This window comes from Quercus lobata, chromosome 8 (genome assembly GCF_001633185.2).
Source record: "Quercus lobata isolate SW786 chromosome 8, ValleyOak3.0 Primary Assembly, whole genome shotgun sequence".
Taxonomy (NCBI): Eukaryota; Viridiplantae; Streptophyta; class Magnoliopsida; order Fagales; family Fagaceae; genus Quercus; species Quercus lobata.
Genome location: NC_044911.1, coordinates 15,919,208 through 15,945,126, shown reverse-complemented (window position 1 = coordinate 15,945,126; position 25,919 = coordinate 15,919,208). Strand labels below are relative to the sequence as shown.

The 25,919-nt window shown below is 34.9% G+C and overlaps 1 protein-coding gene and 2 long non-coding RNA genes across 4 annotated transcripts; 1 reads left to right on the top strand and 2 right to left on the bottom strand.

The window, feature by feature from the left end:
- Positions 1–351: 351 nt before the first annotated feature.
- Positions 352–2,348, bottom strand: LOC115958100. Of its 2 annotated transcripts, XR_004084449.1 has the most exons (4): positions 2,031–2,348; positions 1,757–1,827; positions 808–909; positions 352–681 (listed from the first exon to the last, which is right to left on the bottom strand). It is a non-coding gene; the product is annotated as an uncharacterized LOC115958100 (long non-coding RNA). The 2 variants fall into 2 exon arrangements; XR_004084448.1 differs by lacking the exon at positions 1,757–1,827 and having other exon boundaries at positions 355–681; positions 2,031–2,342.
- A 1,592-nt stretch (positions 2,349–3,940) lies between these two features.
- On the top strand, positions 3,941–5,323 carry LOC115958101. Its single transcript, XR_004084450.1, has 3 exons — positions 3,941–4,168; positions 4,768–4,890; positions 5,072–5,323. It is a non-coding gene; the product is annotated as an uncharacterized LOC115958101 (long non-coding RNA).
- Positions 5,324–10,729: 5,406 nt separating this feature from the next.
- On the bottom strand, positions 10,730–13,906 carry LOC115956486 (receptor-like protein 7). The gene has a single exon (XM_031074848.1). It carries the CDS (start codon positions 13,904–13,906, stop codon positions 10,730–10,732), a length of 3,177 nt encoding a protein of 1,058 aa, XP_030930708.1.
- Between the last annotated feature and the right edge of the window lie 12,013 nt (positions 13,907–25,919).

Sequence of the window (25,919 nt, the reverse complement as noted above, 5' to 3'; positions counted from 1 at the left end):
AATCATAATTCATAAAATACTTGAAGAATATTGTCACATATGTGATATATAGTAAATATATATTTATATACATTGGTTACGTATACTTCATGCAAACTTTTTTTTTTTTTAAAATATTAGTTACATAGCCGCCAATTAGTTTCCATTCAATTAAAAAGATGATAACATATCAAAGTAGGGATTACAAGAACGTGGGATAAGCTTAATATCAAGTCAAATAATGAACTTATAGAGTACAGATTTTGTGCTACTTGATGAGAAAGTTAGTTATGGAATCAAATAATGAAATCTATTCTAGGTCATCAAATATAATTGAACTTTTTTTCTTTTAATTTAATTTTTTTTTTTTTTTTTTTTTTTTTTAAGTTTGGTTCTAAGATTGGTAGTGACTTTTTTAGGATGACTTTATTACTTAATATCAAGTCAAAAGCTTCATCAATTATTTCTGATTTCACCTGGAAGCTGTACACCATATAGTTAATTTATTCAGGTCAGCTAGATGCTCTTCTGAATTCTGTATTCTGTTGGATTCACAGCAACTTCAACAAAGCTTCCAATGCCTTAGCTAAATGGGGTATTAGTGTAACTCCAGCCCCCTATTCTCTTTTTGGCAATCTGCCAAATGTGAGTTCTGTTCTCAGGAGGGTTTGTTAGTTGTTTTCGGTGCTGCTGCTAGCCTTTCTTTTCTTGCAGATTAAAATGTAAAAAAAGACAATTATGAGTGGACAAAATTAACTGAACCATCCTTACAGGACAACATGCAATGAGCTTATGATTGTCTGATTGCCGAGTGTAAGGCTAATTCACCTTTTATACATCCTTGTATAACAATTGATACTTCGGTATTTGCTCTGGTGGCAGAGGGCAACTCACTATCAGCTTGCCTTTCATGGCCCCACTATATATGGCCTACAAGAATGTAAAGACAGTAAAAAACATTATGCATCCTTGATTTATACAAACATCTAGAAGCATCAGTCATTTACAAGATGAAAGTTATTTACATATTGTCCTTCATACAAGCAAAGAGTGTATTACATGAGAAATTAGTATGACAAATAGTTTAAAGGAAAAAAAAATATATATATATATATATATATTTATATATATATTGTATAAAGAACAATAGAGTTGCAATGTTTCCTAAAGGTGACCCAGATTTGCAATTGATCAAAGAATAATATTTCTTGTCCAAGTAAACTTAGTCACCATCACATTTTGTATGTCCATTATTTTGGGAGTGTTTTACTTTCTTGGCTTATTACACAATGTTTTAAATAAAGATGTGAAGAAAGAAATGCTACCACTAAATCTGCAATGTTGCCCAAAGATATACCAGACTTTCCACACAACCATACAGCAGCGTACTTCTTGTTACATAACACATTTTTTCTATTGAGAGAGTTATGCTGTAGGCCATATGCCAATGCCACAACAAATATTAACTGCTAGGGCAGATGCTTGCCTCACCAATTTAGTTAATGAAGTTTTCCCATATTAATCTAGCTCCTATAACACCTCCAACTTTTAATTTTCAAGTATCCAATATCTACAGCTGAAAAGAAAGTTTTCCCCATGTCTCATCATTTTAAGTGATAAAAGTCTTTCCCACATAGATTTAGTACCCAAGATACCATTGATAAGTCCATAGTTGTAGTTTAAAATTTCAAGTATTCCACCTCTACTGCTCAAAAGAAAATACTTTAAACAAACTTTGCTGCAAAATCATGATTCAGAACAGAGGAATTAGTCTTACGATTAACTCTACAAAGGACTGGTGAAAGGAAAAGATCTTCTGGATATTGTTGACACTGCAAGGCAAGGTAACTCACAACAAAACCAATGAAGTATTACATTTATGCATGTGCTAATGGAAATTGGAAGCAGCTTAAAATTGTTTCAGTAACATGGCAGACTAGTTTCACACAAGCATAAAAAAAAGAAAATGAATTTTCACTCCAATGGCAAGACTAGCAATTTATGTAACTAACAGCCTTAAAATCATTCAGTTTCTGAGGAGCTACGTATACCTCTACAACATCAATAAAATCCTGCTTCTTGTGAAATGCGCCAACGCATTTAGTGTGATCTGCAGTCTGGCAACCAAAGAAAATAAACACAAGAATCTGATATTTTCAGTCCCTAAATTCTTAGCTGCATGACATCATTTTCAGAATACAAGACATTTAGCTTAAAATTTAGTTCATAAACGGATTCTCATTCTTCAAGGGCATGATCAAAATATTTGCAATGTATGATAAAATTCACAACAATATGATACCTACACAGATTCACCCATTGCATACAAAAATTCAATGTGGCGGAGGCTATTGTAAGAATAAAATTCCATAACAGCGCAAAAGAAATTACTGCAAACCAATTTAGGGAAGAAAATCAAAATTGTAACAAGTTTGTGAAAGGCCAATGAAAAGGAGATCTTGATGCAAACTTTGTTTGAGATTCAAGAGCTAGAGATCTAATTAATTGTTCCACTCATCTTCCAGAAGCCCAATTACCATGTTTTACAGGTAACTCACAGGTCTAAGCAAACAAAAAGAAAATTACAAGACTAAAATGAAATATGAAAAAGCATTCCCCTTTAATTTTATTATACTCACAGGTCTAAGCAATATTAGAAAGGGCTTTTTAGAGATCCAGCTCAGTTGCTGAAATAATTATAACAACAAACCAAAAAATTCATCAATGTATAATTTCTCAAAATAGATGCAGAATTACATTCCCGGAAGATAATCCCTGTACTCAAATAGTTACATGCAATCAAAATATCTGAGCTTGTGTTTTGTTAAAAATCAATAAATAAATAATAACAACAATTAAAAAATAAGAAGAGGGGGAAGGGTTCCCAAAATCCATTTTCATGTTATGAGCATTGAAAAAGAAAACTGTTGAAGGTATGAAAGTAATGTCAAAATACTTGACATAAACTTGAATTTCATTGGAATCAATATCTACAAGTGCTACACTTGCAAATTTGGACACCTCTTGAGCCGATTTAGAAAGCTGCATAGAGAAAAACAAATTGAGATCATTCACTTCATAATAATTAGAATAAAGAAAAACTCAAATAAAGTGAGAGAGAAGTGGCATACAACACTGTCAAGTTGAAGGCAGACAGGATCAGAAGCACGGCCAAAGCAGAGTACAAGGATCTTGTCAATGGTGTCTCTGATGATTGCGTCCACCTCTTGTTTCTTTGTCAGCACCTTCAATAGGTAACTACTCATTCTCTCCACTTCCAGATTTTGGGGTTCGTCTGTTACATTGTCATTTTTTTCAGGCCAAAGATTACTTATAAAAAATATTATAGTATCATATTCTACTATGTAGAAGAAAAACTTATAAATAAACAATTAATATTACTAGGTTTTTTTTTTTCCATCACCCCATTCCAAGGATGTAAAGTGCAGAAGGTAATGGCATCTCAAGAAATCTAGAGATGTTGTATATAATTAAAAATTAAAACTAAATTTGAGATTCCTAACCAAGTTCTCATAGTCTAATATTTTGCCTATATATCAAGCATAACCATTGAACATATCCTAATTCTTCCCCAAAAAAGTAAACATTTGGTACTTTTTTTCATAAAAATATAACTATAATAATATAAGCATTTGTTAATATGATCAATAAGATTATACAATAAATTGAAATTAAAATTGTTACCCAAATTTTGAATTATCGCATGTGATCAAATGGCATTGAACAACTAAAAAGAAAAATAGTCAAGAGAAATACGCGTACCTTACCAAAGTAAAATTGGAAAAAGCTTGTTAAACCATATATAAATATATACGGGAAAAATGCTCATACACCCCTTAAACTTTGAAGTAGTGGCCAAGACACCCCTTTAACTTTTTTATTAGCTAATTTACTCCATAAACTTTGCACATCTGCCAAATCAGTACTGCAGTTAGTTTACTGTTAAAAAACTAACGGAATAGTCACGTGAGACACACGTGACTTTTAAAAAACAAACTCAGTCCTGTTAATTTGAAACCAGATGGATTGAAGAAAACAAAGGAGAGTTAGGTCTGGCCGGAGAGAAAAGAGAAAGAGGCAGCCACAGCAGAACGTCACCCATCATCTCTTCGCCCGAGTCCCAACGGCGCTTGGTGGTTCTGCCGCTCTGTTTGACAGCCACCACTTGGTTGGTTTTTTTATTTTTTTAATGCAAGTATTGTTATTTAAATCCACAGAGAGCTCTCTGTTTTATTGATATGCTTGTGCGAATTTCTATAAGAATTTTTTGGTTTGGTTTAATTTTTGGGGTTGGGTTTTTGTGAACTTGTTTGTTTCATAGAAGTTAATGGAATTTACAAATGAAACAAACATTAAATTTGGGGTTGAAATTACCGTATACATATCTGGTGAATGAATTATATTCTTTATATTGTTTTGCAATTGATGTTTTATGCGGCCAGTGATCTAGTGAATGTGTATTGCATCATTGCTTTTGAGTTTGCTATATAGTTGTTTGATGAAATGCATGAGAGAGATATGACTACTGCTCTAATATATCAACTCTTTGATTCTTTTTTTCTTGCATTGCACCACTCCCCAGCATTGATTCTATTCAAAATATTGTTCAGTCTTCAATCTTCTCGTGTCTTGTTTAAATTGGCAAACTGTACAAATTGATGTTAACAAGTGAAGGTTATTGCAGTGAGGTTTATTTTTTCTGTTGCTTATGTAATTTATTGACTTGGCTCCATAAGATTTACGGATTTTTGACACATTTGTTTACAGTCATAGATGTTTTGCTTGCTACAAGCAGTATAACAAAAAGGAGAACCTAGTGCTGCACAAATGTTCTGCTTGACACATTTGTTTATTGTAAATCTTTTGAATCACTAAGGCAGCATGTTATTGGTGAGATTTTATTTCATATGCATTCTAATCCAGAGTATTACATATTTTTGTTTTCTTTTTTTGAATCCTTTGGTGCAAGCACTAGGTGCGAGGTTTTCATTTGTTAGTTTTGGTTTCAATTAATTGTGTTTGGTTTATAACTTGTGCATAGTCTAATAATTATTTTTTTCTCCTTGTGTAGGATTGTAATGTATGTAACTACTTTGAATGGCACGATATTGAATTCACCCCAAGGAGCAAAAGTGTTATTAATGGACTACTGGACACCAACCGAAGACTTAAGAATGAAGCAGCAATGAATAAGAGGATTTTTAAGTGGCTTAGTGTTTTTTGGTGGTTTCTTGGATCATCAGGGGATTGCGGTAGCCTTTTATTTAGTATTGAGTTTTAATGTTAGACGTCATCTTTACATGAAGTGACTATTGATGTAGGAGTGCTAGAAAAAAAAAGGATTTGTAATCTAATATATCTATATATTTAGATTAAATTTAAAGTAATATATAAAAATGTTCACAAGTATGTAATGTTCAATTTGATTTTGGTCTAGTAAGATTTGGAAAAAGATTCTTGCTTCAGTTGCTTGTACTTTGCTTTTTATATAAAGGTTGTCATCACCAAAAAAAAAAGCATTCTACTCATATTGAAACATCAGAGGAGAAAAAATAAGGAAAAATCTTATTAGAAATACAAAAATGATATTGTCCTCTTCAATTTCTTTATATGAAAAAATATAATTAAAAAAACATTCAATTTTTTACATCCCCATAGAAAAAAATAATTAAAAAAAGCCAAATCTTTGCTATTCAAGTATGATCATCTCCTTCACCATTCCAAACTCCCTAAAGTTACTTGCCCCAAATCTCTCTACTAATTCTATCATCCCCCAATCCAAAATCTTCATTTATATCATCATCAGATTCAACAGAGTCACTTAAAATCTTCATCATCCTCATCATCCTCCACACAAATTGGAAAATTAACAAATCAAATTGGCCTTCAGCCTCAGTAGAATCATATTGGGATTTAAGGGGTGGTACATTTGGCATAGAAGGTGCATTTGTAGGCAGTGAAAGTGGACTTTCATCCATGGCTGCAACAAAAAAATTAATAAGAAGATTAATAGAAAGACTGGAAAAGAAAAAAAATATAGAAATGGGAGAAAAAAATACACTAAACTCCCTATCCATAAGCTAAATTGTTCCCTTAAAGCTAGTGATTTTCATCAGACTACTTATTTAGAGAAAACAATAAGGAGAATATAATTCATTACAAATGACCAATAAAGAGTCAAATAATTAGCAACTAGATAACACATCTAACAATATACACACCAAGTGCTAAAATATCACCTCTTGGCAAGCTTGCTAAACTGCACTCTAAATTGTGTTGTCCTTCTCTCTTATTCCACCAACTGAGAAGAGACATTATTATACAAGACATGAGAAGACCAGAGACTAAACAGTATTTTGGTGGCTGTCAAACAGAGCTGCAGAACCACCAAGTGCCGTCGGGACACGGGCGAAGAGATGATGGGTGACGTTCTGCGGTGGCTGCCTCTTTCTCTCTTTTCTCCGGCCAGACCTACTCTCTTTTGTTTTCTTCAATCCATCTGGTTTCAAATTAACCGGACTGAGTTTGTTTTTTAAAAGTCACGTGTGTCTCCTGTGACTATTCCGTAAGTTTTTTAACAGTAGACTAACTGGGGTATTAATTTGGCAGGTGTGCAAAGTTTATGGAGTAAATTGACCAATAAAAAAGTTTAAGGGGTGTCTTGACCACTACTTCAAAGTTTAAGGGGTGTATGAGCATTTTTCCCAATATATACATATATATATATATATATATGAAATGACACAATAGAAAGCAAATTAAAAGATATGCAGTGGCAAATTATAGTTGAGCATGTATCTCTTTTCACAACTTCAATACAAATTCAGTACATAATTCTAGCATAATATGGCTTGCTAGAAAGTCTATCAACTAATTTTCTTAAATCTAGAGTACAGTCACAATCTCAGAGTCTTGTTAATGAAGTCAAACACCCTTCTTCAGTCTTTGCTCACCCTTGAATCTGAGGGTATCATATACTAGAGACATAGCTTGTGTCCAGTGCATTAGTAAATTGGACACGTTATAAACTGATATCAACCACATCATTCATTGCCATGTCAAACACTTAAAACTATAAATCTCTTGTAATAAAATTGTTCTGGATACTAAAAGGGGGGGGGGGGGGGGGGGGAGGGGAATCTTATAGCATGAAGATCAAGAAACCCAAACAAACTTATGGGTTCACATACAACATTTTATGATCTGTTTGGCGGCTGTGACAATGTAAGGAGGACAAAAAAAATCTCCAAATTTTAAGTTTGCTCAACAAGCAAAGGAAGTGTTGAAGGCCTACTAAGTTGTTGGTACTTCACCAACAACTTATGTTCCAGTTCAACTTATGCATATGAATCGAAGCTTTCATTAATGAAAGGGGATGTTAATCAAAAGATAATTACTGCATAAACTTTATGGTGGCCTTCATGCAGACAGAATCATGTGTTCATTTTCTCAGGAAGAATGAAAAGGTATCTCTTTTTTTAATGAATCCAAATAATATTATTGATGATCAGAGCATAATAATGCCCATGAAGACTCAAGACACCAGCAGAAAGAGAGTACACTCAAGTCTGCAAAGATGCATGAAAACCCATTATATATATAAAATCATTCAATGGGAAAAGAGCCATAGAGATGAGCCAAATCGGTAATATTTATCTTTATAAGTCAAAGTCCATAGGGACTTTATTCGTATCTTTTTTTTTTTTGAGAAACAACTTTATTCGTATCTTAATAGATGACTTGCATAAAACAAAATTGAAGACATGGGTTTGGAATGTCATACCGTTTGAGGAGAGATTCCTTGGGAAACCTGATTCACTCTTCCCAGGTCTTGCTGGAGCTGATTTTGCGTTGTGGTGAAGAGAGAGTTCATTGATAGACAGCAATTTCGGGAGGAAGGAAGAAAGAGCGACAGAGATAGTGCAGAGCTCGGCCAGAGAGACAGAGAATGAGAAAAGAATATAAAATGACTCGTCCTCTAAATTTTAGTTTATTTAATTAAGATATCTTTATCAATTTTGGCTAATTTTTTTTATTAAAAAAATTCTTAAATATATTTTTTAATTTAATAAATTTGAAGAAAAAATTAAAAATTTGGACAGTTAACAGCAACATTTAATAGAAGCTTATGGAAAGACCAAATTGAATAATCTTGAAACTTAACCTGAATCCCATAAACCATAAAAACTGCCAAAAACCTCAAAAAAAAATGATTAAAATGAATAAATACAAAATTAGAGTACTAAAATGAAATTTATAAGATATTGCAATGTAAATTACTAGTATTATATTTATAAAAATTAAGTCAAAACTCCATATGAAAATAACGTTATTTACTTATTCCCACTTAACTCATAGCAATTTAGGAAAAAAAAAAATCATAGCAATTTTAGAAAAAAAAATTATAAAAAATTATATGGTCTTTATCGTTAGCATCACTCCATTTAAAGGTCACATCTTAAATCCTATATCATATGATAAAAATTGGTTCTAGGACTAGAAGTGATTGGTGTGGCAAAATGGAATGGCCATGTATTATGTATATATAACACTAAACCAAGCTAGAGCAATTGCTCTTCTCCAAAAAAAAAAGTTAGAGCAATTGCTGCTGTGGTATGGTGAAAAAATTACAAGAAGCGTTTTACCAAAAATAAAATAAAATAATTGCAAAGAGTGTATATCACTAGCAGTTAATAATATACTTGGGCTTGATGGAAACTCCAGTCCAAGTCTTACCATGAATTTTGCGAGAGCTTTAAGTCTTCTTTCTCATCTTTAATGAGTTCCACGATCATGGTGAGAAGTTTTGCTTCCAAAATTTTGTGACGCTAATAATTTTTACTTGGCACTGACAATTTCATTGGTTCTATTATTCTATATCATCTCTACATGCATCTCAATAGAGGATAAGAATTTTTGAGAAGAATAGAGGACAAGATTTGAGAACATTAACTTCTCTAGTTAAATTTACCAGTTCAATTCCCATGCGAGTTTTACTTTGCATAATTTTGCTTTCAATTCTTCTTTTTGATTGTTTTTCATTAATGAATTGTGGAATTTTTCATGTAAATATATGTGTGACTTTTCCTATCAATTTTAATCCTTATGAATTTGAATATTTTTTAATTTGTATTTTATGTTCTTTTCGTGTAAATTAAAGAACAAATATTAGTGCAATTTTAATCATAATTCATAAAATACTTGAAGAATATTGTCACATATGTGATATATGGTAAATATATATTTATATACATTGGTTACGTATACTTCATGCAAACTTTTTTTTTAATATTTTAAATATTAGTTACATAGCCGCCCTTTCTCAAAAAAAAAAAAAAAAAAAAAAAGTTACATAGCCGCCAATTAGTTTCCATTCAATTAAAAAGATGATAACATATCAAAGTAGGGATTATAAGAAAATAATGAACTTATAAAGTATAGATTTTGTGCTACTTGATGAGAAAGTTAGTTATGGAATCAAATAATGAAATCTATTCTAGGTCATCAAATATAATTGAAACTTTTTTCTTTTCATTTAAGTTTTTTTTATTTATTTAAAGTTTGGTTCTAAGATTGGTAGTGACTTTTTTAGGATGACTTTATTACTTAATATCAAGTCAAATAATGAATTTATCAATGTAGATTTTGTGCTATTTGATGAGTAAGTTATGAAATTAAGTAATGAGAATCATTTTATGTTTTCAAATACAATTGGACTTTCTTTTTCTTAATTGAGTCATATCTTTATAAATATATAGTTTGGTTTTAAAATGGATGCTAACTTTTTCAAGATGAATTTATCTGTGCAAGTATTTGAAAAGCGTCTATTGATTGTTTTAGAGATATTATGCAAGAAGAAAAAAAAAACATAGAATCAAGTATTTTTGAGTTATAGAAAACAACAATGTGTACAAGATTGTGAATCACAAGTATATGATTAGATTTTAAACCACAACATCTCTTAAGCTTAGACAAATAGATAATCAACTTATTCCAAATCAAAAGTATTAATTGATGCCATTTGATGAGTAGAAAAATCTTGGGTGTCAAAATGTTTAAAATGAGTTTTATCATTTGTTTTAAATTATTTTATAATCTATATTTGGTTTTTTTTTTTTTTAATTATAAAACTTGATAGTTACAACGGAGGAGGGAGGATTTGAATTTTAGATGTCTCCGTTGAAAATAATAAAAATTGCTAGTTGAGCTATAAAATTCTTGGCTTTTTGATAAATAAAGGTTGGTCTTATATGATAAGCATTTATCATTAACATAAATTAAAATTTTACTTTTACATGTGATTTTATATTTAAAATAAGTTTTTCATTTATTTTTAGAATATGTATTTAATATTTAAAATATATATTTCACATATATATAATTCTTGATTAAGTTGCATAATACTCTATCATCTAAATCTAAAAAACAAAAGTAATGTCCTTGTATTGAAAACTATAGACATGGTACAATTCTACCTGTTATAATTTTAGACAAACAAAAAGAAATAGAAATTTTTTAAATATATAGAATTGCTGATTAAAATCTCAAGCCAGTTGTATATGAAAACAGCTTATTTTAATATAATCTTAAAATAAAGTTCATTGCCAATATGAAATTGTACAAACATCTTACCTAACAAAGCTCACGCCCAATTGCTTGGATACATTTTTATTTTGCTCTTATAATGAAAGCGAAAAGGAAAAGAAATAGTACAAACATCTTACCATACCTAATGCCTCTGCCCCGCATTCCTTTGTGCTCGGATTCCACGGTATTGTTTTCCTCCAAGGTACAGCTGTGGGAAGATTCTGAATAAAATGTCATCAACGTGTTTGCAATACCAAATCCTCCACCTCTTACAAAACATAATCGGCCAAATGACCATCCCAAAGCCAAAAACAAATCCCAACTCTACACTTAGGAAATTCCAGTCAATCAAAGGCCGAGAATTTGAGTTACTTTCTTCAAATGTTGGAGGTGGTGATCGTGGCTCTGCAGATGTGCATTTTGTCTTCAAAGGACACCCATATAGTCCTTTGTTCCCTTCGTAGGAAGTTTCCGAAAATGTTGCAAATTGCTTGATGTATGGAATTGGCCCAACTAATTGATTGAATGAAAGGTTTAAGACTGCAAGGAAAGTAAGACTATCTGCAAGTTGCACAGGGATCTCACCACTAAGCTTGTTGCTTGATAAGTCTAGTGACTCAAGTTGACTTAAATTTCCCAGAGACAGTGGGATTCGGCCTGTGAAAGAATTGTGCGACAAGTTGAGAATATGCAAGGATTTGAGTACTCCTATTTCTTCTGGTATTGGCCCTTCAAAATTGTTGCTTGAAAGGTCAATTGAAGTGAAAATAGTAAGAATCTTCACCGACTCAATTATCTGACCTTTAATGGTAACTGTTATTACATCTTGATAATAATAACTACCTGCATTGTCTTCTCTAGGATCAAATTGGAGGTAATTGAGCCCTGATTGAGCCTTATTATCAGCCATCATGAACTTTGAGTTAGCCAACGATTTTATTGATAGCCTACCACTAAAGTTGTTATAGGCTAGGTCTACAATTTGAAGAATCGGCCAAGTAACATTTGACCCTCCACAACCAACAGATCCATAAAATTTGTTCGAATGCAAGACTAGGACGTGCAAATTACACATGCCCTTCAAGTGACAAGGGAAGAAATCATGTATCTTGTTGTTCCCAATGTCCAATACCTCCAAATTTGTGCAATTGGCGAGAGACTTTGGTACCACTCCTTCTAGTAGGTTTGTGTTGACATTCAGAGTTTGTAAACTACAATAGCTTGGAAATGTATCAGAGATTTTGCCAGTGAGTTTGTTTCTCCTTAGATTCAGAACCTTTAAATTATTACTCATTGAAGACAACAAGCATTGGGGAATTGTTCCATTTATGGAATTATTAGACAGATCTAGAACTCCAAGAGCTGTAGCATTGCATATTGATTCAGGGATTTGCCCATGGAATTTATTGCTCGATAGAGATAAGAAAAAAGTAAAAAAGTCGATATTTGTTGAAAAAGTCAATGGAGATAATTTATTGCTCCATGAAAAGTCTAGCTCTGGTATAACAGAGTAGAAATTATTCTTTGACAAGTCCAGATAATAACAAAATGGAAGGGGAGTTGGGAGTTGTCCCTGGAGTTGGTTGGAGCTAAGGTCTAGGAAATTTGTTGAAGAAAGATTGTGTAAAGGTCCCTCAAGGTAGTTACATGAGAGATTTACATAAGTAGGTATAGGAATTTTCCAAAACCAGTTGGGTATCTCCCCATGTATTTGGTTCTCTGAAAGGTCTAGATGTTCTAAATTGGCTTGGTGTCTCAAGAATTCAGGAAATGTTTTCAACTTGTTAGAAGCCAAATTCAAGCTAATAATTTGGGGGAAGGAGGATAGTGAGGAATTAGTTCCATTATATTCAGTCAACAAGTTGTTATTGGAAAGATCCAGATAGGCAAGATTTCTCAACTGCTGAATCACATTAAGCTGTAAAGAGCCATTAAAGTTATTTGAAGAAAGTGTTAGGTCTTGAAGACCTTGGAGTTCAAAGATAGACATGGGAATTGGCCCTTCCAAGTAGTTGCTACTCAAATCAAGTTCTTCCAGCAGGAAGGAAGAAACATTTGAAAATTCATGGAGTTGACCAGAAAAATGGTTGTTGCCAAGAAGCAATGTTCGCAATGATGGAAGGGAAAAAAGAGATGCTGGAATACTCCCTTCAGTAATATGACCTGTCAAATGATTAGAAGAAAGATCTATCACGGTCAGGTTCTTTGCCATGCTGAATGATGGAATTGATCCGGTGAAGTAATTTGATGACATGTCCAAATAAACCAATTGAGTAAGGTTTGACAAGGAGTTTGGGATTGATCCATTGAAATTGCACATTGAAAGATCTATTTTAGATAACCTTTTAAGGTTGCCAATAGAATCAGGAAGTGTCCCTGAAAATTTTGAACCGCTAAGCCGCAGTGACTGAAGAGAACCATTTGGATAAAATTCTGGCAAAGAACCTTGAAGTAGTTCATTACCTGATAAGTCTACCGTCTGCAGTGTTGGAATCTGGAAGATCTTTTTTGGAAATTGTCCATTCAATCCACAATAACTGAGATCGAAGAAAGTCAAATTTCTAAAATCTGCAAAAAATTCTGGAATTGGAGCAGAAAAATTGTTACCGCGGAGATTAACTATGGATAGAGACTGAAGCTTCTGTAAGGAGGAATCAAGAGGCCCCCGAAGATCACAATATGACATGCTCAACACTCTTAGATTTGGCAGCGAAGATGATAAGGCCTGACACCAATCATTCCCTTGCGATGATATATTTACAACATCAAGATAAAGTTCCGTAAGGCGCGTAAGGTTCTGAACTAGCGTAACTAAATTTGGGCCCTCCAGGTTCTGTTCTTCATTAGAAATGTCAGACAAATCGAGAGTAACTAACCTTGTGAGGCGCGAAATCTCAATGGGAATCTGCCCAGTAAAGCTAGTTTGTGACAAATTCAAATAAATCAAATTTGTCAGATTTCCGAATTCTGGTGGAATACAAGAATCACGGAAGTCGTTACCAGCCAAACTCAGGTGCTGTAGATAATGAAGACGGAAAAGGCTACTTGAACTGTCAAGTTTACCATAGATTGGTTGGTTGTCGAGGTTGAGACCGACAACACGTCCCTCGCTGCAGGTTACTCCTTCCCACGAACAGCAATCAACACTTTCATTCCAAGGCAGCACTTTATTGGAAAAATCAGTTCCGAAAAGGAAGCTATTCTTCAATTCGAGCAAATAGGAACGCTGATCGCGAAGACATTGACCAGACACGGCAAAGATGAGGGTAAGTGAGCATATGAATATCGGGAGAAGCCTTGAAAGGAGTGGAATTCTCATTGGAGGCAGTAAAAATAAACACTCAAAACAGTAAAGAATTGAAGGGCTGATGAAATTAATGGTGTGTTGAGGAGTGCAAAGACTCGTGAACATGATCCCCTTTTAACCTGTGTGTCAAGTAGTGATGGACCAAAAACAACTCGGTTTTGCATGGGACGACAGTCAAAAGTTGTTGCTATTTCACCGTAATTGATAAAGGTCACTGCTTTTACCGTGGAATTAATATTTTAAAACCATTTAATGCTACCAATTTCTTTTCTTTGCAATCAAAAGTCGTTGCCTTTTCACTTAAAATCAAGAAACTGGTTCCAGTTTTTCTTCTGTGGGCCAAATAACTTTCGGTCGGAAGATTATGTGAGTGATTCTTGGAGCGATATTATAATGGCCGAAGATTTGAAAGCTGAGTCCACATACAGCAAAATTCTTGGATGAAAGAGAGAGAAAGAAAGAAAGAATAATAATAATAAATAAAAAAGAGAGAAGGAAAAGCCAATCTGGTCTGCCACTTCTACCACAACGTGAGAATTGGACCGGGTTTAGAAAAAAAGTACTTAATTAAGCTGGTGTCATTTGCCTTGATTCTTTGCCAACTGCTGCTTGTAATGCCTGTAGCCTTTTGAGCCAGCGTATGCAAAGCTGTTTTCCCATCATTTTTGTCGTCTCGTTCATAAGCCATTGTTGGATATTTTTCCAGTATTTTCAATACTATATCTATACACGGAAAAGTAGTTTTCAAGATAGTAAGAAACTATGATTATTTGCAGGAGTAATGCTACGTACACAGAAAATTAGACTATATTTTTATACATGTTGAGTTGACAAATTTTTACAAGTTCAAATCTAAGCCCACCATTAGCATTGATTTTTTCTAACACTAACAATTTGCCATATTAGTAAGTGTCAAATTTGCTGTCAATTTTTTTTTTTTGTCTGTAGACTTTCTCTTATTTTTTGACCAACAGATTTTTGTTGTAGTGCCATTGACAGACATTTCTAAACAGTAATGTAATAAAATCGGAACTTGAAGAGTTCCAACGAAAGTTCAAAGTAAAATTTTTGAAATTTAGTTTATGAGTTTCTCCAGACCTAGTTAATTTGACATTGAAAGCAAATCTGGGACTGGCAATGTATTCTAACATAGATTGTACCGAAGAAACAAATTCTAAAAGTTCCAGAAACTATTGGGATATTCTATACTAAATTACTATCTAATACAAAAGCAAAGATAGAAAGTAGCATGTTATCAGTACTGTAATTTGTAAAGACAGATTTGGGAGCACGAAGGAATGTATCATACCATACAGATTGCTGGAAAGGGTAATAAAAAATAGCCTAATGCGTTCACAATAATCTAGGCTGTCAAATTCAGTCTGTAATAAGTAGAGATATTCTGCGGTTTCTTTGTTAGAGGAATGCAGAGTGCGTGTGCGTATAGTATAATAGTAGAGAATCCTACATGGAGTCATGCCTCAGCAAATTTATATATTCCTACACAATCTCTTTGATTTCCTTCTTTGCTACAGATTTTTTCTACTTTCCTTTAACAAATGATGTGTATGGCCCATTGACGAGAAAAACTTGGTGGGAAGACTTATAAAAGTCATGTTCAAAAGAATCCAAAGGACCTGTTGATCAGAATTATGAGCTCTACCTAAGGAGTGATGCAATTGATACTGTACATTTTACTACATAATTTTCATAAATTAATGTATTACCATTTTCAATTAAATAATTTAGATTTCTATTTATTATATCGTTAGAGTGACACTAATTAAATTTATTTACTAATTTGTAAGCCTTTTGTAGTAAATTGATAGTGTGTTTTTTAGCAATTTCCCTTCCTATAGATGTGCTCTAATAATTGGCTGTTCAGGTTGACACCAAACAACACGTCCCTCACTTCAGGTTACACCTTAATTTCCATAACAGCAATAAGTACTTTCACTCCAATGCACATGTTTTGTGGACAGAGTACTGTTGAATTTGAAGCTGTTCTTCAATTTGAGCAACAGTGATAGCTGTTCACCAAAACATTGGCCCTTTTAACCTGTTTCTCAAGTGTCAAGTGTAGAATGGGTTGTAAGAATATTTAGCACCTTTTTTCAAGTGTGGCAATGATGATAAAAATCGGACTCCATGATTTCTTTCCGACAAAGTTCTTATTGAACACGGTATTCTTAAAAATTCAGCATGCCTGCACAATTACTTGAGTTGGAATCTTATTAACTAAGGCTTAGGATGGTTTTATTCAATCATTAGGTAAGAATTTTATTAACAGATCTGGCTTATTAGGCTGGTCTGCTCCTATGCTTAACAAACTAATATCCATATTGGATAGGATACATTGGGTTGCAAGTGATTCACATACATTAATTAACAAAGTTTTTTTTTTTTTTTTTCAAGTCACTTCAAAATGAAAAAGAGAGGCATTGGAAAGTAGTATCAAGAGAGATTTCTCATTTTCATATTCAGTGTAATGTTTATTGAAAATAATGACCATATATGAAACAAAGGAGCATTATAATTCCAAGTGGAAGAACTGATAAATCCATCAAAATTTTCTCAAGTATTATCTGTAAAAAAGGAAAAAGAGGGCAGTTATAGACCTGATAGATGCTTCGTTAGTAATACTTCCGAAGATATGCTTCAACCAATAAACAAGTAACCAAAAAAAAAAAAACAAACAAAAACAAAACAAAACAAAACCCAAAAAAAAAGGATTTTCACTCGTTGCATTATGGTGCATACAAACAGGAATTCTATTCCGGACTAAGAAAAAAGGTTACTGTGTCTGTGTCGAACAAAGTGAAGTTATGCAATTTTCAATGACACAAAGGATGAAGAGAACGTAATCAGAACTAAGTAAGTAGTAGTCATGACTCAAGAATTTAACACAACAGCTTCAGACCAAATCATTATAGGATTAGATGTAGTCCTAGAATATAGGAACTAACACATAACCAATCATTTTCTCTTGCCATTTCAAGTTTTAAATCTGTGCATGAGTGCATCTAAGATGAATGGATAATGCACATAATAAAATAATTTAAATCCTTCCCATCCCTTAACCTTCTACTAGTCCCACTAAATAATTTTTCCCAATCTTCCCGCCTGTAAGGCAGGGATGTTGCCAATGTTCTTCCCTGACTTGCAGCAGTTAAGTGAAAAATTGAAATTTGCTGCAGCTCATCAGCCAGCATCTGTTCTCAATTATCCAATCAAAATACAACTAAATGCACCCAAAAAAAAAAAAGGCAAATCATTTCAAAATCATCATCATCTGCTTTTGGTTTTTGCTTGAAGTATTATTATTTTCTGTTAATTGCACATCCAAAAAGTTATAAAACCCCCAAATGCAGCTAGGAGAATGCCTACCCTTTTTTCTTTCTTTTTAATTTTTAATGGAAGTCACCACATCCAATAAAGAATCAATACAAGAATGAATGAATATATATATATATATATATATATATATAATCAATGGATAAAAGCATTGTGAGACTTCATGGCATGGGGTAGAATAAATGAGTATAGGAAAAACTTGGTAAGAAGATTTATAAAAGTCATCAATAATGCCAAAAGCATTGACGAAAAACGCGTTTAAAAAGCTTTATTCCTGTCCCATGACTCTATGAATTCTACTTTCCTTTAACAAATGATATGTCATCAGCATAATAAAGCATGGCACGACAAGAAAAACTTTGTAGGAAGACTTATAAAAGTCATGCCCGACTCATACGCTTCTTTACATGGTCTAAAGTTCAAAAGAATGAAAAGGACATTTTGAGTAGAATTATGGGCTCTACCTAAGGAGTGGTGCAAACTTGAGAGTGTTTTTTTTAGCAATTTCCCTTCCTATGTGCTCTAATTGGCTGTTCAGGTTGACACCGAAAAAGATGTCCCTCGCTGCAGGTTACACCTTAATTTCCACGAACAGCAATCAATACTTTCGCTCCAATGCACAAGGTTTGTGGACAAAGTACTGTTAAATTTGAGCAACAATGATAGCTGCTCACCAAAGCATTGGCCTAACCCCGTAAGGACAAGGAAGCTGAGGAAAAGTGATCAGCATGCATTAAAGACAAATGGTGAAGACTCATTGACATGGCCCTTTTAACCACTAGGAAACCAAAAGTGTAGAATGGGTTTGTAAGAAGATATAGCACCTTTGTCAAGTGGAGCAATGATGATAAATGGTCTTCGAGAAAAATTGGACCTCGTAAGTCATAATTTCTTTCAGACAAAGTTCTTATTGAACACGATGCCTCTTGCCTAGACAATAATGTTGCTATTTCTACTGATTATACCTTGCTTGATCTCTTGCTATTTTACAAATAACTTTCGGCAGGAAGATTATGTGAGCGATATTATAATGGCCGAAGATTTGAAAGATGAGTCCACACACGGCAAAATTCTAGGATTAAAGAGAAAGAAAGAAAAATAATAATAATAAAAAAGAATAAGAAAGGCCAATCTGCTCTGCCACTGCTACCACAACGTGAGAATGCAGAGTGCGTATAGTATGATAGTAGAGAATCCTACATGGAGTCATGCCTCAGCAATCTCTTTCAAATTTATATATATTTACACAGTCTCTTTGATTTTCTTCTTTACTTCAGAGGTTTTTTTTTTTTTTTTTTCCATGCCTCAACAATCTTGTTCAAATTTATATATACTACACAGTCTCATTGATTTTCTTCTTTGGAACATTCTTTTGGGTGACATACGGGCTATTGTATGGTGCATTAAAATGTAAATTTAGGGAGAAAATTCCAATCTTTGTTTAAAAGTTTAAACTTTAAACCATTAAAAATTGTTAATTTAATTATTTAGCCATTATATTTTACTAATAAAGGCAAAACAATATGTAACGTGCAAAAATGTCATTGATCAATATACTGTTAAATATTTCACCAAAAAAAATATATATATATATATATATTGTTTAAATAGTACAAGGTTGATGAATCTAATTTTTATAAGTTTATAAACGAAAATCATTCTAATTAACTCAAAAATATAATTTCAACTAGAATTTTGTTATTAAATGTTATTATATATCTATGAAGGGATTAAAAAAATTTAGTCATGATGTTTACCATATATATAAAGAAAGATTAAGTTAAAAAAATAGCTTATAAACAAGCAGTTTGAATTTGTTGAACAATAAAATGAACCAAACTTAAACATGTGATTAGCTTAATATTGAGATGGAACTCGGCTTGTGTAAGGTTGAATTTATTCAACCATCTAATTGGCTTTATTCCGTGCCAAATTTGCTTGTAATTCAGCATTTAGTAACCCTGTATTTAGGTGGGTTTGATGTAAGGGTAGTGAGTGAGATAGAGTGAAGTTTGCTCAAGAGTGTGCAAGAAAACAGAGACTCGCGGCTGGGACTCGCGGGTGACTCGCGGCTGCAAGCCGCCAGAAGCAGCACACGTGCCAAGCATGCTGGAAGATGAACAGTCATGCTAGCTGGAGCACTACAGGACAAAACAGGACAACTGGTCATACGGTTATCTCGCGACTGGATCTCGCACTTAGTCAAGCCGCGAGGTCAAGCCGCGAGCCACCCCTGTTTTGTAAAACCTGACGTTTCACATTCCTCTCCACTCCAGTATAAATACCCCTATTACCCACGATTGAAAGAGAGCTTCCAAAGAGAATTTTGAGAGAGAAACCCTAAAGAAAAACTAGATTGATTCACACACAATCTATACCTTAGAGACTCTTCAAATTCCTCAACTCTCTTCCTCTCCATTGTCAAATCCTTGAGAGGCATTATACCAAACCAGGTTCTCACCATCATCATCATTGTGAGACTGCTGTTTGGATTTCTGGGAAGCAGTTAGGAAGGAGCCAATCTTCATTGGTTGATGCTACGGTCTAGTAGCGGAATCCGGGAAGCTAGAAAAGAAAAAGGTTCGGCGCAACCTCGTTGGAGCAAGAAGCTTGGAGGGCTTAGGTGCACTGGGAAGATTAGGCTTGGAGGGTCTATTGCTGTCCTTGTATCCCAACTATATTTTCTAGTGGATTGATTACCGCTTGGAGGGCGGCGGAGAGGTTTTTCGCCGAGGGCTTCGGTTTCCTCTTCGATAACACATCGCGTGTTGTCTTTGTGTTTGCATCTACCTTCCTCTCTATCTTTGCCTTTTATTATCTGCTGTGGATTTTATTCTGTTATGGCTTAGATAGTATTTAATCAATTTCGTATGATAGCATATGTTAAGTTTCCGCACACTAGTTGTTTGACATATTGCTTGAATTGATTAAGTTGTAATTTGGGGGTCTAAACGTTCAAAGGTGTTTTTACACGTTTTTGAACTTTCAATTGGTATCAGAGCAGGTACACTTGTTGTGGTTTTATTACCTAAGTGTGATCCTAGACCCCTGTGTTGTGATTGATTGTTTTGGAATATACCATGCTGAATTGTAGCTTAAGTGTTTGTGAAAATGACTCTATGCATATGTCTGAAAGGTGTCTTACTGATGCTTTTGTAGAGCTGTTAAAAACTAAGAAACATGTTAGAGCTTTTGTTCACATGCTGGAATGTCTTGAAAATCATAATTATGTCTTACACAGTAGCATATCTGAATCTAAATCATTGATTAAGAAATATAAAAGAAAGAATAGAATGTTATGTGAAATGATTGAGAATCTGAAAATGAAGAATCAAACTGAAAGAAGCATGAAAACAGATGATGAGTTTGTGTTTGAAGGTCAAGAATGTCTATCACATGTGAACCTATTTGTGCATACCTCATTGAAGGTGTTTAATGCGTGTTTGTGGTATCTTGACAGTGGGTGTTCTCGCCATATGACAGGGGATAAGTCTCTGTTCAAGACACTCAAAGAAAAGGTCGGTGACTATGTGACCTTTGGTGATGGAAGTCATGCTCAAGTCCTAGGCAAAGGAACCATTGAGATACCTGGTTTGCCGCTGTTGAAAGATGTGCTGTACATAAAAGGGCTGAAGGCGAATTTGCTGAGCATCACTCAAATTTGTGATGATGATTTTCTGGTACAATTCTCTAAGAAGGGATGTTTGATCATCAATGAAGAGGGGATTCAGGTTTTGGAAGGAAATCGGACTACTGATAACTGTTATGGAATTGTTCCCACGGCACCCATATTGTGTAGAAGTGCTCGTGTGGATACGTTGGAGTTGTGGCATCACAGATTTGGGCATGCCAACTTCAAACAAGTAGCGAAAGTTTCAAAACTTGAAGCAGTCGAGGGACTTCCTAAGTTTGGAAAAGTGAAGAAGACCGTTTGTGGTGCATGTCAAATGGAAACGAGATCGATGTCTAGAACATCAAGCCCTCTTACTCCTCCGGAAGTCCATCCTCCTATCTCTCGTAGTGATGAAGTTTCCACTTCAAAAAGGCCATCTTCAAGAGTTATCAAGAATCATCCGGAAAGTAATATCATAGGATCTCTTGATGACGGTCTTCGCCTCAGGAAAGGAAACGTTCTGCTAGCCAATCATGTGACATATCACTGTTATCTTGCACAATTTGAACCAAAAAGGGTTGAAGAGGCTCTTCAAGATGAGAATTGGGTTGAGTCAATGCATGAAGAGCTGAATCAGTTTGTAAGGAATGATGTGTGGGAACTTGCTCCACGGCCCGAGAACACTCATGTTATAGGCACAAAATGGATTTTTAAAAACAAAACTGATGAAGATGGAGAAATAATTCGAAACAAATCTCGGTTAGTAGCCCAAGGATACTCTCAAGTTGAAGGAGTGGATTTTGATGAATCTTTTGCTCCGGTGGCAAGACTCGAATCCATTCGCATCCTCATGTCCATTGCATGCACCTTGAATTTCAAACTTTATCAAATGGATGTAAAGTGCGCGTTTCTGAATGGATATCTAAATGAAGAAGTATTTGTTGAGCAACCAAAAGGATTTGAAGATCCTCATTTTCCAAATCATGTACTAAGGTTGAAGAAAGCCCTTTATGGCTTAAAACAAGCGCCTAGAGCCTGGTACGATCGTCTTACACATTATCTTCTAGACAGAGGTTTCAAGAGAGGGTATGCAGATCGAACTCTGTTTGTCAAAAATGATGAAGGTTATCTCCTTGTGGCACAAGTCTATGTTGATGACATAGTGTTTGGGGCAACCATCGAAGATCGTGCTACTGAATTTTCTGAAGAGATGAAGAAGGAGTTTGAGATGAGTATGGTGGGGGAGCTCACATTTTTCTTAGGTCTTCAAGTCAAACAACAGAAGGAGGATATTTTTGTATCTCAAGAAAAGTATGCCAGAAACATTGTCAAGAAGTTTGGACTAGAATCCAAAAAACATGCCTCCACCCCCATGAGCTCTTCTACTAAACTGAATGTGGATTCGTCGGGAGTTGAAGTAAGTCCTACATTGTATAGGAGCATCATAGGAAGTTTGCTCTACCTTACAGCCAGTAGACCGGACATTGCTTTCAGTGTGGGCGTTTGTGCCAGGTACCAAGCTAATCCGAAGGAATCTCATCTGACTGCTGCTAAGCGAATCATTCGATATGTGAATGGTACTGCAAACTATGGTCTGTGGTATTCAAAAGACTCAAATGATTGTCTTGCTGGGTATTCAGATGCTGACTGGGCTGGCAGTGTAGACGATCGGAAAAGCACTTCAAGCGGCTGTTTTTATCTTGGTAACAATCTTGTCTCATGGATGAGCAAGAAGCAGAATTCAGTGTCTCTATCTACTGCAGAAGCAGAATACATCGCTGCTGGAAGTTGCTGCACTCAGCTTCTTTGGATGAAGAAATTACTTCATGACTATGGAATTCCTCAAGAAACGATGTGTGTCTTCTGTGACAACACCAGTGCCATCAATCTTTCCAAGAATCCTGTTCAGCATTCTAAGTCTAAACACATAGAGATACGCTACCATTTCATTCGGGATTTGGTAGAGGAAAGAGTTGTGTGTCTTGAGTTCATACACACCGACAATCAAAAGGCGGACATCTTTACCAAGCCTCTCGATGGTCCACGGTTTGAATCACTCCGTAAGACCATTGGTGTCGGTACAATTCCTTGATTCTCTTGTGTGTTGTGTGCTTCACATATTTATAATTTGATATCTTTGCTTGTGATGTGGCACACACTTCCTTGTTAGCCCTTTGTGCAATTTGTTTATTGTTTGTTTGTCCTTCTGTTAATTCTATTGGTTCTTTCTTTGATTGTTCAATCATTTTTCTTCTTTTATGTCAAAAATCCAAAAATCACATAAAAATAGAAAATCAAAAAGGCTTGATTGACTCTGTTGAGCTCTTGTCTCAAAACTTGTTTTGCCTTGTACCTTTGTGCTAATGGCTTTGTGCATTTTCGAGCATTGCTTGTTTTCATGCACTTATATCACTGTGGGAAAAATCTTGAAATCTTTGTGATTGTTGTAAATAGATCTTCAAACTTGTCATGAATGATTAGTGAATGGTTTTGTTGATCTTGAGACTTGCATAGACTTGTGTCTATATATCTTCCCACTCTTTATTTTTGTTTTGCTAAAAAGAGCTCACCAAATGTAAATCTCCAAATGAAAAGAGATATTGAGCTGCAAAAGCCTGTCGCACATTCTAGTATTTGACTAGGAAAAAGGGTAAGCGACCTTATATTGAAGTGAATGTTCATTCAAAAAGCCAAAGGCTTATTCATTAAAGTGAAATATCATATATCACTCTCACAATGAGAGGTGATTGACTCAAAAGATCAAAAAGATCAATTGTTATGATTGAAAGTGGAGTCAAATGTAAAGCTCCAAATCATGTTATCAAGTTTTGTGGGAGGTCATATATACATACTTCTATAATTGAGATGGGTCACATGATCTAGTGCTAATTGTGTATGCCTTGGTTGAATTGATCATTGAAGCTTCACATTAGACGTAGGACTATCTCATTGTTGATACCCACACACATCACACAAGTTTATTTTCAATAAATGCCATATTCATTTGTGTGATTGTACTTGATAAAATGTGTTTTCACATGCTCAATCTTTGTTAATTCAAGCACAAAAAGAATTTTGAGTGTTTTAGGTGTTTTTGGAAAGTATTTTGTTTGAAAAATCTGAAAATTTTAAAAATCCAGTTTTGCCCTGTTTTGGCGGCTCAGTCGCGGGTATGTCAAGTCGCGAGACTCAGTCGCATCTTCGCTGGTCATTTTTGGCGACTTGTTCGCGAGTGGAAGGTCCAGTCGCGAGGTTCACTCAGAGATTTTCGCGGCTCAGCTCGCGACTTACTCGCGGGTAGACCTTCCAGTCGCGAAAAACACTTAGAAAAATTTTCAAATTTTCGACCTAGGGTGTTTTGGCGGCTTGATCTAGCGACTTTTTGGCGACTTTTTGGCGACTCGTCTCAGTCGCGAAAATCGCGTGTTTTGGACATATAGGGGCAGTTTTTAAAATTTCTTTTCCCTCGATCTTTTTGTGACTGTTCATTGTCTTTCTCATTTGCTCTTATCCATTCACACCGTGCCTCCATTTTCGATCTCCATTGTCTGCCTCTTTTCAGCTCAAAATCGTCGACTAACAGGTATGGTTTTTCTGTCTTGAACTCTATTTTTCCTGTTATTATGGTTTTCCCTCTAGATGTTTCACAATTGATTGTGTTTTTGTGATGGGTTTTTAGCTCAACTATTACTCTTTGTCCATGTTTAGCCTTTGGAAGCTTGTGTTTTTGTTTTTGAGCTAGTCTATTTTGGGTGATTTTTGTTCTTCATCATGTGCTTAGCTAGGGTTAGCTAATTTTTGTCTGATCTGCTGTTGATGTCGTGTTCTACTATGATCCTGTGTGGTCTCCTGTTGTTGTGTTGTTGATTGTGGGTCCTTTTTCAGCTGATTATGTGGTTCTATTTGGACTCCCTCTTCCGTGTAGTTCAATTTGAGCCATTTGTGTCCCTCATTACTATTTTCTGTCCATTTCCATCCAGTTATTAGGGTTTCTTCATCGTCCCTATATTTCCACTGACCCACTGCTAATAAAGTTTGTTGGATTGTGTTCTGTCATTTCCCTTGTTCATAATGCAGACTGGTCATGTCACCATTCAAAAAGGCTGCTGTAAAAGGAGGTAGTTCCAAAGGGAAGGAATCGGTCATAGATGTTGATGATTTCTCACCTCAACCAAAAGGGACTCATTCTTCATCGAAGAGATTCGATCCCGACAGGTTCAGATCATATGCAGCCTATCAGTCTTATGAGAATTTCTTTCTTCATGCCAAACCATTACTAGAGAGAGCTTTGGATCAGTCATCACTTCATGACACTGACATTCCGAAATGGTTTGCTCACAAGGATTGGAATTACCTTCTCTCTGATCCGGATGACGCGTATGAAGAGTTGGTAAAAGAATTTTATGCCAACGCAATTGTGGAAGGAGATGAACTTAAGTGCTGGGTTCGGAAAAAGAGCTTTTCTGTCTCTCCTGCATATCTGGCAGAAATTCTTCACATCAACAGACCCATTTTCCGACATTCGCCGGTTTACGATGATCTCTGCCCTGATGAGGAGCTTCTTAAAGAAAGTCTTGGTCAAGATTTGGAGTTCTCGCCCAATGGCAAATCCATCAGTGTTTCCTCTCTCTCTCCAAAGCTGAGAGTGCTTACAATTGTAATGTTTCACAATTTGTACCCTTTGTCAAGCACTGGGTATATGAACCTTGGACGGGCTTTGTTTCTTCATGATCTAATCTCTGATGTGGAAATAGACATCTGTGGTCATATCTTTCATGTTCTGCGCAAAACGGTTCTTCGAAATGAGTCTCGGATATGCGTTCCTTTTTGCAGTCTCATTTCCCGGATCTTGAAGCTCAAGGGAATTTATCCAATGGCTGATGAATCCCCTATGTCCAAACCAAGTCCAATCAACATGCGTACATTCAATGCAAGCATTGGACATAGTCGGAAGAGAGCCAAACCAGAAACTTCTGCATCTCACAATGACTCTCAGTTTAGCACTCTCTCCCTGGATGAGAAACTTGATCGCATTGTCTCCTCTGTCCACGAGTTGAG